The 16,345-nt window shown below is 42.1% G+C and overlaps 1 protein-coding gene across 5 annotated transcripts in view; it reads right to left on the reverse strand.

Annotated features, from left to right (window-relative positions):
* Window positions 1-16,345, reverse strand: part of LOC149310101 (corticotropin-releasing hormone receptor 2-like) — a 172,690-nt gene that overhangs the window by 14,671 nt on the left and 141,674 nt on the right. For 4 of the 5 annotated variants that reach the window (XM_089533697.1, XM_089533698.1, XM_089533696.1 and 1 more), the window contains one exon: window positions 2,726-2,811. The exons of the other annotated variant lie outside the window; for it this stretch is intronic. In XM_089533697.1, the coding sequence (XP_089389823.1) occupies window positions 2,726-2,811 (86 nt within the window). The remainder of the gene's footprint in view (window positions 1-2,725; window positions 2,812-16,345) is intronic. 5 annotated transcript variants of the gene reach the window in all.

The following is a 16,345-nucleotide window of genomic DNA, read 5'->3' on the forward strand; positions in this document are numbered from 1 at the left end:
GCTTTGAAAAGTTGTATTTTTGAATTACAAATCCCAGAAGCCACCAACCAGAATGGCCAGTGGCCATGCTATCTGGGGGATCCTACTGTCAAGATCCTATTTTACCTTGTTGTAGCATAAACCTCTGCATGTGGAAGTATTCACTGAGGGAGCTACACAACTCTTGTAGTGACAGACCTCTTGATTGACAGAGGTCTATTCTACCAGTGATTGGGGAACATTGGGATGACATTTCCAGCCCACCCCCACCTGTGATTTGTGTTGTAACAATCAGAAGCAGGACTTCTTTTGCAGCTCTTCCAGCTGGAAGCATCATTCTGATGCACCCTGATCTCCAGCAGAACAGACCTCTTGTTGTTTAATTGTCATGGTTCCATCCCATGGGATCTTGGGATTAGTAGTTTGTTGTGGCACCAGAACTCTCTGACAGAGAAGGCTAGATATCTCACCAAACTGCAAATCCCAGAATTGCATAGTGTTGAGCCATGACAGTTAAAGTGGTGTCAAACTGCATTAATTCCACAGTATAGATGCAGCCAATATCTGGAATGTAGGATGTTGTCCAGCAATAATATGATGGGGATCTGGAAGGCATGAAGGCCAAGTCCGGTTTCAGAGAGGTTTTTGCAGCCCACATTCCAGTGGCAGAAGAAGTCATAGGCAAAAGGGTATGGCCTAATATACTAGCATACGTTAGCTTAAAACATATACAGGGGTAACTGTGTTGGCCATATAGCAAATGGAATTCAAATAGAATTCAACATAATTCAAATAATAGTTCACGGAATTCAAATTTTATCTCCTGGACTTTGGAATACTTTATTCCCAGTGACGCATGGCCAGAAGAAGGAGGGATCTGCATGGGTAGATATTCCTCCACAGAACAACACAACACCTTGACAAAATGTAGGCCTGTGACTAACTGTCATTTTATTATTATTTTTCTCCTGCAAGATTCTTTAACAACTTTGCCTGATGAAGAAACCAGTGGAGCTTCAAAAGCTTGCATCATATATTTTGTGCATTTTGGTTGGCTGGATAAAAAGGTATCACCATTTTGTGGATTTTGGATATTATTGCACTTAGCTTAAAACTGTTACTGTCAATAATTACAAGTCTTTCAACCTTTTAGGATCAGGAAACCCTGCAAAATGATGGTGGTTGAGGGAAGGACCATGGTCTGGAACCTCTGGGGTGATGGATTTAGCTTCAGGGCTTAAGGTCCCTCACTGTTGCATTGCACTAAGCAAATGCACATGTCATTGTTAGGAAATATTCTTAGACTGTTCCAAACTGTGGCAGACAAAGTGTCAGAGTTATAATTAAAAGGAGGGTAGCATTAGATGGAACACTAACATTTTCAGGTGACATTTTGCAGAATGATCCCAATCATAACAAGTATGTGTTTTAGTTTTCTTTATCATAGTAATAATCTTTCCTGGGCTGCTGGTGAAATCAAACCATGACATCCAACTGACTTTCATAATTGCAAGGTGAGGAAATGGTAAAATAGATATGTTTAGGAAGCAGGACTGAGGTTTGTCAAGCTAATGAAGGCTCAAAATGTGCGGGGGATGAAAGGACAGAGACATTTCATTGCTAGATAGTGTGGTTTGGTGAATCCGCAGCTAATAGCCAACAGCTCCTTTCATTTTCTAGAGTGCACAGTCTTGGGGTGTGATATTACTTATTACTCTAGACTTTAATTCTCTCTCTTCTCTCATTTGTACACTCCGTCTCAAACAAAGCCTATGCATTGAATTGGTTAGAGTGTTGGGCTGGGACTTGGAGATTCACATCCTTGCGGATCCAGTGCATCCACACTGCAGAAATAATCCAGGTTAACACCACTTTGACTGCCATGGCTGAATGCAATGGACCTGTAGTTTGCTGTGGCAACCGAGTTCTCAGACAGAGAAGGCTAAATGTCTCACAAAACTACAGTTCCCAAGCATTCAGCCATAGCAGTTAAAATGGTGTCAAACTAGATTATTTTTGCAGTGTGGATGCAGCCCAAGAAACTCTTTGTGCTGTCTCACATGTGGAAGATTTCTGCAGGAAAAATGGGGAAATCAGCCATTAAAATTTAACAGGCTAAAGGAGATTGAATGTAGGTTAGTTAATAAGGAAAGACAAGAGGAAAGATGGGATAAAAATGAAATTAAAAAATAATAGGATCCATGCAACATTATTGCCACATGTAGTATCCCAATATTTCCAGTGTTTCCCTCCCACATTTTCCAGACCCCCCCCCCCCAAGTTATACAAATGTAATAGAAATGTCTTGTACACTGTTCATCAACAAAGCACCATGGAATTAAAAGCTTCCCATTCCCAGATTCAATCTCTTCTATTGGGTCCTGTTCGGTGTGGCTGAGATAGAAGTAATACACTTCTTTCATCAGTTTCTGTTGCATGTGGGATTATGGAGGGAGGTTAACAGTTTGAATTTTCCCCTCTCGTCTTCAAACCATACATGGCTCATTTAATAAGACTTTTCCATCTCTCCTTCTCCTCGTACTTTCACATTCTCTCTGCAATTCCACATGCCTTCTGAAAATCTGGGAATGTTCTGGGATACTATGTGGGAAATAGCAAATGAAGGGTGGTGATATTGCCCTTTGATGTTTTCTGCACAGTCTTCTCGGTGCTGGATTTTAAAAAATGGAAAATGGAAAATAGAAACATGCTGACGAGTATAAGCATAAATAGTTTCCCAACCTACCTGTACTGTATTGTTTCTGAAGTGGTTGAGGCTCTTAGTTTTGTCATTAAGATTCTAACTATGTTAAACAGAAATACAAAATTTATCTGCCAGAGGAAAAGGAAAGAGAAAAAGGGAAGCAGTCAAGAAAAACATGTAGAACACACCGCAAAGCAATCAAAATGTGTGCAACCCAACAAGAATCTCTCTTCTGCAAGCTGAAATAACAGCAAGGAAGTGGAATTAGATCAATCTCTTTCCTGGAGATCAATTCCTTAAATATTCCATTTTCCTCCACTTATATGATGGGTTTCAATTTAGGAGCAAAATGTTCTGACAAAATGAAGTCCCACTCCTATCAATTTTGAGCCAAGAAAGTATTAAGGGAAGAAAATGATCTGAAAGCAGGTCTCATCAACTGCCTGTCCCCCAAAGCAATTGTATTTGGCTTTAGTAGCACTCTCAGAAATGTTTTCAGTTTGTAAGAAATGAAGACTCTACATTTACACACTGTTCTTTCCAACTACACACACACACACACACTTTTTTATTGAGATCGCACACTAGGGTTGTATAGTGTGAATCTTCACGTGTAGAGTTACACACTAATTGTGGTTGTGTAACCCTTGTGCTGGATGGCAACTTTGTATCACTGAATTTGGTATGAGTCCTTCCTATGGGATCCTGGAATTTGCAGTTTAGTGAGGAACACAGTATTTGAAATTCTCAGCCAGAGAGCTCTAGTGCCTCCTTACACTACAAACCCCAGGATTCTACAGCATCCAGTTAAAATGGAACCACAGTGCCATAAATGTTTAGTGTGAGAAGGGCCCTGGAATGCACTATCAAAGGTGAAATTGCACATGAAACCAAATGCACAAGCATAGGGAGACAGTGAGTCAAAAAGTCCTGGAAAGTCCACATGGCCAAAAGGGAGGAATGGCTTCCATCTACATGGATATCCCTCCATATCATCTTAACTAAGAGCAACAATAACAACATGTTGACAAAATGTAGCCCTCTGACTCCAACACTGGAACTTTTTTCTTTCATTCTCCTATATGATTTTTTTAACACCTTTGCCTTATGAAGCCACCAGTGGATCTTAAAAGACTTGCATGATGTATTTTGTGCCTTTTGGTTGTTCCAATAAAGATATATCTGTTTTGTGGATTTTGGATGTTATCGTACTTTGCTGTAGAACCAACATGGCTACCCCTGGTTATGTCTTATGAAGACCATCTCCCCTCCTCCTATGTCACGAGAGCCAATTTGCATTAATGTCACAGGCTGCACCAGTTGGAGGATTGTCATCCAAGAACGTGACTTTCCCAAGCTTTGGTGTGGACAACATGAGACTGATGGGCTATATATGGCCCCCAGAATCATTGTTGTGCTCCCACACACTCTATTTAGCTGCTATCACTAGTGGAATTGTCCTTGGCAATGATGGTGCAGTAACCCTTCTCTTTGGCCTTTCTTTCCCTTCTGAAAGAAGACTCTTTGTCCTGTACTGAGCAGGGCTCTATGATGCAGGAGGGCACTCTGCCACTTTCCCATGGAGAGGTGTCACAATTGCCACCAAATTTGGGTAGAAACCTTGACAATGGCCAGGCAGACCCTGGTGGTGTGTCCTGGAGAGGTTTCAGGACACCCTCACCACAACCAGAAAGGTTCTGAATTTTTGGTTTAATAGAATGACCATTGGCTGGACCAGTTGTTCCAGTTGGAGCACTAATATCATCAAAAGCAGGAACTGAAGAATACAGCTTAATAGTTGCTAACTGATCCCCACTTTCTGGCAGGGGATCAGTTACTTCTGTGGACAAAGCACAAGGTGCAAATCACAAGATCCAATGGAGTATGTAACAGAATGAACATCTCATCCTCTTCAAGCAAATAATGAATAATAATAATAAATAAAACTTTAATTTATATCCCGCTTTTTGTTACCACATCAAAGCGGCATACAACCTTTAAAAAAATACAACAATATATACAATTTCCACCCCCCCTTAAAAAAGGATTAAAATTACAGACAATAAAATCTAAAAACAATAATGCAATAATAGAATAACGGTGAGCAGAGTCTTCACTTATATACATCTGTGGGGGGATCTTTATGTGGCCTGGTTCTATTCCGGGAAGGCCTGCCAGAAGAGATCCGTCTTGACAGCTTTCTTGAAGCTCTCAAGGTTGGCAATTTGATGGATCTCGTTTGGCAGGCCATTCCATGGTGGAAAAAGTCCTCTGGGAGGTTGCCGTCAATCTGGTCTTTGTGGACTGCAACAAATTCCTCCCAGAGGATCTGAGGGTATGGGGCGGATTGTACGGAAGGAGGCGACCCCTTAAGTAGGTTGGGCCCAAGCCATGGAGGGCTTTAAAGGTAATGACCAACACCTTGTACTGTGCCCGGAAATGAATAGGCAGCCAGTGGAGTGATTTTAATATAGGTGTAATATGGTCACTCCTAGTTGTTCCTGTAATCAATCTGGCTGCCATATTCTGCACCAGTTGAAGTTTCCAGACTAGGCACAAGGGTAGCTCCATGTAGAGCACATTGCAAAAATCAAGTCTTGAGGTTACCAGCGCATGTACTACAGTTTCGAGGTCACCAAGTTCCAGGAAAGGGCACAGCTGAAGTATCAGCCGAAGCTGATAACAGGCACTCTTGACTGTTGCATTCACCTGATTCCTCATCTGAAGCGACGAGTCGAGAAGCACCCCTGAGCTGCGAACACAGTCCTTTGAGGGGAGCGTGAACCCCTCTAGGACTGGAGGTTGCAGCCCGATACCTGGTTTGGGGGCCCCTACCGTAAGTACTTCTGTTTTGTCTGGATTCAGCTTGAGCTTGTTTTCCCTCATCCAGTCCATTACTGATGCAAGACATTGATTGAGGGGAGAAATGCCATCTGCCGTCATTGCTGATGACTGAGACATGGAGAAGTATATTTGGGTGTCATGAGCATACTGATAACACCCCGCTTCATGTCTACGGATGATTTCTCCCAGCGGTTTCATATAGATGTTGAATAACATTGGGGACAGGATGGCGCCCTGAGGGACGCCACAATTAAGCTCTGTTTTTCAGGTGCAACTGTCCCCGATCATCACCCTCTGGGATCTACCTGAGAGGAAGGAACGGAACCACTGCAAAGCCGTGCCTCCAATTCCTAACTCTCTCAGGCGTTCCAAGAGGATGTCATGGTCTATTGTGTCAAATGCCGCTGAGAGGACTAGAAGCACCAACAGGGTCACGCTTCCTCTGTCGATGCTTAGATGGAGGTCATCAGTTAAGGTGACCATGTCAGTCTCCACCCCAAATCCCGTTCTGAAGCCAGTTTGAAATGGATCTAGAAAATCGGCTTTATCCAAGACCACTTGGAGCTGAAGAGTGACAGCCCTCTCGATCACCTTCTCAAAAATGGCAGATGGGAAACAGGTCTATAATTTTTCATGTCATGTCATGTAATTTTGCTTCCTTCATAGGAGAACAACATTTGCATGTTTCCAGTGGCAGCTGGTGGCTGCCAAGTCTGTGAGGTGTTGAATTCATTCCAGGTTTTACCTGAACTTTGAAGAACCTATTCAATCCTTTCCCCAAAAACGTCAGCATTTTGGGATTGCTCCCTTCAATGCCAGATTAAAATCCAGACTGGATTGACAGCCAGGCTATCAACTGACTGTTGCAGAAGCATCTTATGATGGGTGTGCTGTAGTTTTACCTTTATTGCATGTTAAGTGCTTTCCAGCTCTGTTGAAATCACTAGTTTTAATAAAATTCCTGGTTTAGAAATGTTTGCATGGTAAATTGCTTTTACTGTTTCTTTGTTTTAACCCATCCTCTATGACCCTCTGGGGGCCCATATTGGGGAAAAGATGGGATATACATTAATTAAGTAAATGAGCAGATAAAGCAAGAAATTAGTTCTAATTAGTTCAAGTTCATGCACCGAGGAAGCATTAATCTGAAGAATTAAGGCTTCAGTCCAAGGTTCCCAGTGCTAACTTATCATATTCCCCTTGCATCATATGAGGTCTAGATGCCCTAAAGGCACCAGATCCTGTCCGATCTTGGAAGCTAAGCACGGTCAGCCTTGGTTAGTACTTAAATGGGAGACTGCCAATGAATACCAGGGGTTGTAAGTGATATTTCAGAGAAAGAAACTGGCAAGACCACCTCTGAGTATTCCTTGCCTAAGAAAACCTTATGAAATTCATGGAGTCACCATAAGTCAACAGGTGACTTGAAGGCACATGCACTCATATACACACCAAGTGTATTCTCCCAAAGTCTTATTCCAGATAGAAGAATTCTGTGTGTATCAATCTGGGAAAAGGAAGGAAGAATTTGCGTGGTTTTTTTTAAAAAAAGCAGTACTAGAAGTGACACAGTAGGCTTTTCTCAACTAAGAGACTTCCGTTGTTGTGGGAAGAAAGATGAGGTCGGACCTATAATAGATTCATTTCTGTCCTTGGAGACGAGCAAAATGCTGGTTTCTCCTCTTCATTACTGCAAACTCTTTCGGCTGATTCACTCTAGCTGAGAGATTGATACGCTTTTGGGAAAAGGGCCAAGATAAAAAAGTGTGTTGGGGGGGGGGGGGTTGAGAAGGAATGCATTAGCCTTTCTGGCATGCCTGTTCTCTGACACATAATGAGTCTTTCCAGAAGGCTCTCCAGCTAAGTCTGGATGTTTGCAGAAGGTCAAAAGATGGGTAACACAGAACTTTATCGCACGGGCCATGGAACGAGCCTATTGTGTCCTAAAAAGGGGTCGTTCTGGGGATGGAATGGGGCTTAGAACACAGTTTACCGCACACTAGAACACTGCCGCTGCCACCGGATGTTCCAGTGGCCTGGAAGTGACTGTGAACTTTATCGCACGGGCCCTGGAACGTCCTAAAAAGGGGTCATTCTGGGAACACCGCCACTGCCGCCGGACGTTCCAATTGCATCCTACATCCATTCCAGGGGGCATGATTTCTCAGAACACTTGGGAACAATTTTCATAAATCGCGCCCCCTGGAACGGATGTAGGATGCAATTGGAACATCCGGTGGCATTGGTGGTGTTCCCAGAATGACCCCTTTTTAGGATGTTCCAGGGCCCATGCGATAAAGTTCACAGTCACTTCCAGGCCATGGGCCAGTGCTATTCTATGATGCTCTGGAAAGTAACCACTCTTGCTATGTGTAGCATTTCCTTTAAGGAACAGCAGGAGCGGCAGTTTGCATTTCCCTTCCATTGGAAAATAAGGGCCAGGATCCTACATCAGGAGAGGATCAGGGCCAGCTTCTCTATAAAAAAATTAATTAAAAAATTAATTGACTTTCAGTTGCACAATGTGACATCCACTGTACCTACTATATTGTTGTAGTTGTTGTTGTGTGCCTTCATGTCAGTTCCAATTTATGGCAACCCTAAGGTGAAAACTCCTCATGGGGTTTTCATGGCAAGATTTGTTCAGAGGTGGTTTGCCACTGAGGCTGAGAGCATGTGACTTGCCCAAGGTCACCCAGTGGGTTCAATGGACAATTGAGGAATTGAACCCTGGTCTCCAGAGCTGTAGACCCACACACAAACCACTTCTCTAGGGGAAGGTACATGTGTATATGATACCAACATAATTCTAATTGATAAATTTTTGGATTGCTGCTCCCAGTATCCATGCTGACTGTGGGATTTTGGCAGTTATTGCCCAGAAAGAATTATGGCCAAAATTCTACGCTTAACTAAGCAGCATCTCCTGACCTGCCACTTCAATGTTTTTGGAGAAGCGGGATAAAATAATAATAATAATAATAATAATAATACTGTTGATTGGGATGCAGCAGACTATTGCTTCCACCCTCTCCTTCCAGTGATCTCTAGTGCAAGCAGAAATTGCCACAGGGATCTTACTTCTGATTGTTGCACTAGAGATCACAGATGGAAGGAGAGTGTAAATGTCAGTCTGCAGTGTCCCAGTTGACACGAGAACAGACCCCCATCGCTCGCAGCATCTGGTAAATCAGGATTGGAGGATTTTTATAATCCCTATATAATCCTTACACTTTTGATTACATAAGGATCGTGGATACAAATCAGTTATGAATGTGTAGCTCTAGGTTACACATTCGTAACACTGATTGTCAATGACAGCCAATGTTTCTGTGCTCTGCTAAACAGCACTTCAGTTTTTTTACTACCTGGTACAATAACCATCCAGGATCAATACTGTATATCTACCCTACACTCTGTCCATAAAACAACTCATTTTACTACATTCCCATTTTTTAGCTTTGCTTTACCACTGAGGAAGATATATGTCGAAATGTGTTTGGGTGTTAAGATATTTTCTCTTTTCCGTGCACATCTGCAGTGTATTGCATTGTTTATACACTGTATATTTTGATAGAAGGGAATTCTTTGTCATTGCACTCTTTGAATGTATTTTAGATACTGAAATTATTTGTATGTTTTATTTTGCTAACAATTTTTCTTAGACCTTTCTGTTTCTTTTGCTTCTTTTATTATTACATAATCCAAGCCAAATGCAGAGCAACCAGCGCTTTGAAGCATTGCATACTGTCAGCTTGACCTTGCTGAACTAATGCTCCCTTGCATCCAAACATTCTCTTTAATTACCCTTCCAAATTGCCTTGGCATTCACCTCTCCCCTTCTTCAGCCTTTCTCTTTCCATTTTGTTCTTATGTTTCCAGATAGTTCTTTTAAAAAACGAAGCATTTCATTAAAAAAAGGATCCCTTTAGATTCATGCTAAGGATGTTGCCAGAGTGGCAAGGGATGCGATGATTTCTGAATAAAGGCATTTTGCAACTTGACTAACTGGTAGGAGAATCTGGGTGATGGAAAAAGTTGTAGCTCAGAGACAGAGAACATATTTAGCATCCAGAAATTTGGTGGTGAAGTCCAGGTTTCCAGGTTGTGCAAAGAAACAATCCTTCCTGAATCCTTGAAGAACTGGTGCGAGTCACTGCTGAGAACATTGTGCTATATCATTGTGCTAGAAAGCACAGATCTGGCTCACTCTAGGGCAGACTTTGGCTAGGTCTGCATCGGCCAGAATATTGCGGAGATTACTATTCTGGCCTCAGACTGTCCCAAAGTCCCGCTATTATCTTGGGTCCTATGAAGCAATGCTGGGTGGCTTCGCACAAGCATCCCACTGTGCCGCCTACTGCCACTGCAAGTAGGGTTGCCATATTCCAGCCCCTAATATCCAGACAGCTAATCTACATATAATGCAAATTATTATACATATTATTAATTTGCATTCTCATTACGCAAATTCAACACATTAATCATCACATTTTTTCTACCGTTATGTTTCAGCCTCAGTACCAGTACAAGATTATACCTTTCCTTGCAGAATCTTGCCCTTCCTCAGACTCAGACTCAGGCAACAGCAAACTGCTGCAGCCTCTCCTAGCTTGTCTGTTCTTCCTCAATATCTTTTGCCATCTTGACTACACTGTGATGTTGGCTGGCCATACAGTTCCCATTTTTCGTCTGTGAGATGTCAGAGGGCATTCATTATTGAGCTAGATATACCAGTGCTCCAGCAACAGTGAGACAACATTTTAATTCCTTTCCTCTTTCCTCTCCTCAGCCTGTCTATTTGAATTGACAAATGGATGCTTACAATTCTGTAGGTCCTGAAGAAACCACAGGTGGAAAGTTGTTTCCCAAGGCCAGGGTGGGTAGATGACCATGTGAATGGTGGAGGGTTTTTTGGCTTGGAAGGAGATATGTCAGTTTATAATAATAATAATAATAATAATAATAATAATAATAATAATAATAATAAATTTGTTTTATTTATATACCGCTATTCCAAAGATCATAGCGGTGAACGGAAGGATGCAAGCCTGAGTCGAGCTTGGGCCCTTTTGCTGGTCTTGAACTCGCAACCTTGTGGTTTCGAGTGAATGGCTGCAGTACAGGCATTTAACCACTGCGCCACCAAGGCTCCATTATATCTCCTTTCTGGTTTCCAGCCAAAACTCCCTCCACCAGTCATTCGCTCATCCTGGCTTTAGACAATATCTTTCCCTCCTGCCTTTGACCTTCAAGGAACATGGTGAAAACTGAACCTGTTGCCTCAACCCCATAGCCACAAGTTATGCATTTCTATGGCTATTCGTATCATCTGATGATTAAGGTCCTTCCGGGGCAACTCTTCACTCCATGCATTTGAGGAAGTCGACCAAGTCTATGAACGCTCATGATGGAATTTATTTCACATAGTGGACCTCAAAGGTGCTACAAGATTCCTGCAACATTTATGTGCAACTGTTGTGGCTCTTGAATGACACAAAAGAGTGAGCTGCACATAGTCAATGTGTGTGTGTTTTCCTGTTGAGAGGGATTCAGGGTGCTTTCTTCACTTCACAGTGGTTGTTATGGAGATCAGGGCTAGTTCAGAAAAACTGAACCCTCAACAGCTTGGCATAAGTGAGAGAAATATCCATGATATGACGTATGAGATGTATGCTGAGCAGACACACAATTCAAGTTTCTTTTTCTTTCATAATCTACTATTTCTTTGTAGCTTTGCACTGAAGAATGTGAAAGAATTGTGTATTTCTGGTTTCACTGGTTAAGATGTGGTAGGAGAACGCTTTTAGAACTAGAAAGGAGATATGATAAACTGGCCAAGAGCCTCTTTGTGAGCTTTTAATCTGACTCTCCCAATGTGGCATGCTTGGGATGCTATAAATCCGATAATCTGATGTTGGGATTTGTAGTTTAACATAAAAGGAAACAATCAGCATGGGATCTATCAAGCCAATCAAGTAACTTTGGTCACTGATCTGCATCATCTTTCCCCATTAACATATATGCTCTTCATTTGTTCATCAAACACCACAAATTGTTTATCTGGATTGGAAAGGGTGAATAAGGAAAGATGTGATCATTCCACTTAGAGAACACAGAAGTGGCTAATCAGAAATATTTTTGAGTACCTCTCAGCATTTCTGGCATATTTCTTATGTGCTCCTAGAATAAATATTTCTGCTGCCTTCCCACTCATTCAGAAAAAAGGAAGCACAAATGAGTACATAACTAGTTAAATTTAACTAGTACATGCTGTCAATCTTCCGTTTTACCCATTAAACTGCTGGGGTGGGGAGTAGGGTAATTAACTGGTCCATGGCCAGCTAAATGTAACTAATCATTTCCAAGCCTAGTCTAGTAATAGTAGGATCTGCAAATAAATGTTGCCGTGTAGCCATACCTTCTAACAGGACTTCTTTTGTCCAGGTTCACAGCCATCCAGCTAGCTATTCCCATCTCCACTGTACTCTGTTCCCATCTTTTCCAAAGCTGCCATTTTCTATTTTAATTTTCTGAAACATTCACGCTCATGAGTCATTGAATGTTGAATGTATCAGAAATTACTATAGAAATTAGTATAATAATTATAATATAATTATACCACTATAACAGTTTGAGACCACTTGAACTGACATGGTTCAGTCCTATAGAACGATGAGATTTGTAGTTTGGTGGGATATTTAGCATCCTTGCTATTACAACACAAGAGCACTCTGGCAGAAAATGCAAAGTACTTCAGAAAACCATAAATTCCAGGATTCCAGGTCAGTTAAAGTGGTATCATTTCTCTGCGGTTCAATTACGCTTTCATTTCTGTTGGCACTCACTATCTAAGCCCGGTCTTAGTCTGAGTCCCGATACGATATGACGATACACTGATGAAATTCCAGGTTTAGTAACAGTATGTCGAGGAATACAAAATACTGGGTGACAGTAGCACATGAAAGTCTATGGCTTGTGTGGTTTGCTTCCTCTGATCGTCACTTCCTCTGATCATAACCTCTTCACTGTGGGAAACAGCGGGCTGAGTGGGATTTAGAGCCATACAAGAGAAAACAAAGTGCAAATCAAGCAGGAGAGTAGTGGCTTTCTCCATGCCTTGCTGCATGATGTTGTAGTGCTTCAGTTCTCTTCCCATGAGAGATGGTTGTGAAACTGTGTCTTTTTCTGAATGGATTTTTCCAGTTAGAAAAAAGGTGCGCTTTTGTTACTGTCTCTCATGGGAAGAGAACTGAAGTACTATAATGTAATTTGGTAAGGCACGGACAAAGCCTGTACTCTCCAGCACCATTTCTGCTTTGATTTCTCATGTGATAAGGCTCTTAATCTCCTCTCATCCTCTTCTGAGCAATACTATCTGATTTGGAACTCTGTCAGAACTCAAATGCTTCAAGGGATGTAACAGAGAATATTGAGCTAATCCATGGCATTTCTCAGTCCCCTCCCTTCCTTGTCCCCTTGCAACAGAGCAGATGGAGTTGCTTGGGAAGTGCCTACACAACAGATTGCTTCGCTTCTATCTGGCACAGGGTTGCTATGCATAATTTGCAACACATTTGTATCCACTTGTCTCCTCCTTCTAGTGCAGAATTAGATGTGACATGAGGCTGCCACTCAGAGCTTCAGCCCTGTGTTTCAAACTCTCCACCAAAAAAAAAAAAAAGTTGGTAATCTTTATTTATCCTATTTCTTAAAATGTTTATCTCATTTCTTAAATTGCTGTCTCTCAATCAAAGATGCAAGAGGGAGCTGACAGGTTATATAAAGGCAACCGCATACTACAGGAGTGCACACTGTGCAGTCTTGAGGCTGCATGTGGCCCTTTGGGGGTCTTCCAGTATTGCCTTTCAGACTCCCACAGCCACCCCAAAGCATGAACTCCCAGTACAGTGGGCTCTTGGTAGCCACTGAAATTTTGTTCCAGAACCCCCCATGGATAGCAAAATCCATGGATGCTCAGGTCCCATCATTTGCAATGACAAAGTAAATTGGGGCCCTTATATAAAATAGCAAAATCAAGGTTTGCTTTGTGAATTTATATACTTTTAAATATTTTCAAGTGGTGGGTAGCTGAATCCATGGATACACAGGGCCAATTGTATTTCATAAAAAAATGAGAGAATGGTGTGATCTTGCTCAGCAGTTATAACATCATAAACAGGACAATATCATAACTTGGAATCCCTTTGGCAGGGATTCACATTTATGGTCAGACCAAAACCTATTTTCAATGCCTGGTAATGTCCTGACTGAAGTGCTTCTGAGGTGCTGGAGATCAGAGTCTTGGGAAATGATGTTTGTAGCATCAAGGATGCCTTGAGACAAGCAGTTGTGACAGGACCCCAAGGGTCTCTCCTGTTGCCTCTTCCAAGGCACCCCTATGACTGGGGATACACTGTAGATGTCATTCCCCTGTGTTCTGATTGCTACCATCTCAAAAACATTTTGGTTGGTGCTGCCAGTCTGTCAAGGGAGGTTAGGAAGGGCATAATCAGTCACAACTACAATGATGGAGCAACATCATTATACAGTCAGCTCTTTGTATCCACAGGAGCAAGGGTTCCATTCTGGACCCCCTTGTGGATGGCAAATTCCATGGGACCTCAAGTCCCATTCTCCTCAATGAAGGTGTGATGAGAATGCAACTGCGTTGGTGTGGCCATGTACATGTGCCACCGTTGGGGAGGACAGGGCAGGGCCATCCATGGATGCTCCAGTCTGTGAACAGAACCTTGTGGAAGAGGAGAGCCGACTGTAGTTAGGATGAAGATTAGGATTCTGGCCAGTAATTTTCAATTCCCCCAACATGTTAGCATGGTTAAAACCCTTTTCTGGCATAAGAAAATGCTGTTTGGAGTAGGCTCTCCACCTATCCCCAAACAGTTAACTCCCCCTCAATAGCCTACCATCACTTGCCCAAAATGGTAGCAGTCATGGTCTACTACAACCTTCCAGAGTTTCCGGCAAATGGAGTAGAACCCTCAGGTTCCAACCTGAAATATGATAATAATTGCTATTGTTGTGCCTTCAAGTCATTTCTGACTTATGATAACCCTATCATAGGGTTTTCTTCGCAAGATCTATTTAGAGGAGGCCTGCCATTGCTTTCCCCTGAGGCTGAGAGCATGAGACACACCAAAGGTCAGGCAGGGGGTTTTATGGCTGAGCAGAGAATCAAACCCTCCAGAGTTGTAGTCCAGCATTCAAACCACTATACCATGCTGGCTCTTTCCATAATAATTATTGCAGTTAATTTAAATACAAAACGAAACAGATAAAAGAGTTTATTGTTGAGGATTGGTACCAAAGTGGAGAGGGCCTTCACAAGGTGCCATCAATTGGAGAAAGACGGGATATAATAATAATAATAATAATAATAATAATTGATGAGCACCTTAGCTGAATGTTTATTTAGCACCAGCAACAGGCTGATATACCCCTCCAAATGAGTTGGAACCCCTTTTGCACCATGAGTTACAAAATTCTCTTAAGATTCTTTTCATGTGAGAACTTTTGTTGTTGAGTGCCTTCCAGTCATTTGTGATTTATGGCAACCTTAAGGTGAGCCTATCACAGAGTTTTCTTTGCAGAATTTGTTCCGAGGTAGTATGCCCTTGCCTTCCTCTGAGGCTGAGAGAGAGTGATTTGCCCATGATCACTCTATAGATTTCCACAGCCAAACAGGGATTCAAATCCTGATCTCCCAGTGTTCTAGTCCAACACTCAAACCACTACACCATGTTGGCTCTGAGACCTTTTAGCCCAGCATTTATCAGGGGTCCAGGTAGGACCTGCATGAATCCATGGATAGCAGCATGAACCAACTAAAATCCAGATGTCCAAAATCTAAACACAATTCTCACCCAGCAGAAGATATATGTAATTGTGCTGACTTGCCACTGGCCCAGATCTTTTTGCTTTAAGCTTGAGCAGCCTGCTCTACTTACTTTCATGTCTTTGAAGCCTCCCATGAGAACGGTGCAATTTAACCATCCCTGTGTGTAGCTGTAAAATGTGCAAGTCTCCCTTTATCCCACAGGAGTGATTGATGCCCTGCAGTATAGATGCACAAGCTGCCGAGTTGCACAAACCAGGGAGGTATAAAGAGGACAAAGGCAAAACAAAACTGTTACTTAAGGAGCTCAGCTGAACATGGACCCTGAACTTTTCAACAAGAGCAGCAGGAAGGCAAAAGCATCAGTGGGTGATAATAACTCTGATTGCTGTGCTTGATTTTGGCAATAAATTGAGATCTTATCCTCACTGTGTGTAGCCTGGATTGGATTATACTGCCAGAGGAAAAGGCAGTCTGAAGATGCTCAAGAGCACTCAAGGGGAACACAGGGGTTCATTCACACTACACAAGTGCGGTGCTACTTTCTGCTTTAACTGCAGTGGTTTCATCCTATGGAAACCTGGAATCTGCAATTTAAGGAAGGGCATTTAGAATTTCTCAACTAGAGAGCTCTAGTTCCTCCCCAGCATACAAACCCAAGTATAAAGTAGAATAATCATTAAAAACCGAACAGTTTTTGAAGATTATTCACAGTTCAGAACCTAATCTGTGCAAAATGGATACATGTTATTTTGCACAGAAGGCAGCATTTTCTGCAGAGAAAGTACCATTTCTGTGCATAAGTAAACTGTTTCATGCAGAGAAAATTCTATTTTCTAACCCAAAAACCCACACACAAACTTCATGCAGAACAAATCCCAAACTGAAAATTCTCATCAGGGTTTTCCAACACTCAAGAAACTATTCTTTTGGACCACCTCCCCATTGTTTCAAATATTCTT

Source organism: Sceloporus occidentalis, unplaced genomic scaffold, assembly GCF_023333645.1.
Source record: "Sceloporus occidentalis isolate IW3139 unplaced genomic scaffold, rSceOcc1.0.p SCAF_7, whole genome shotgun sequence".
Lineage (NCBI taxonomy): Eukaryota > Metazoa > Chordata > Lepidosauria > Squamata > Phrynosomatidae > Sceloporus > Sceloporus occidentalis.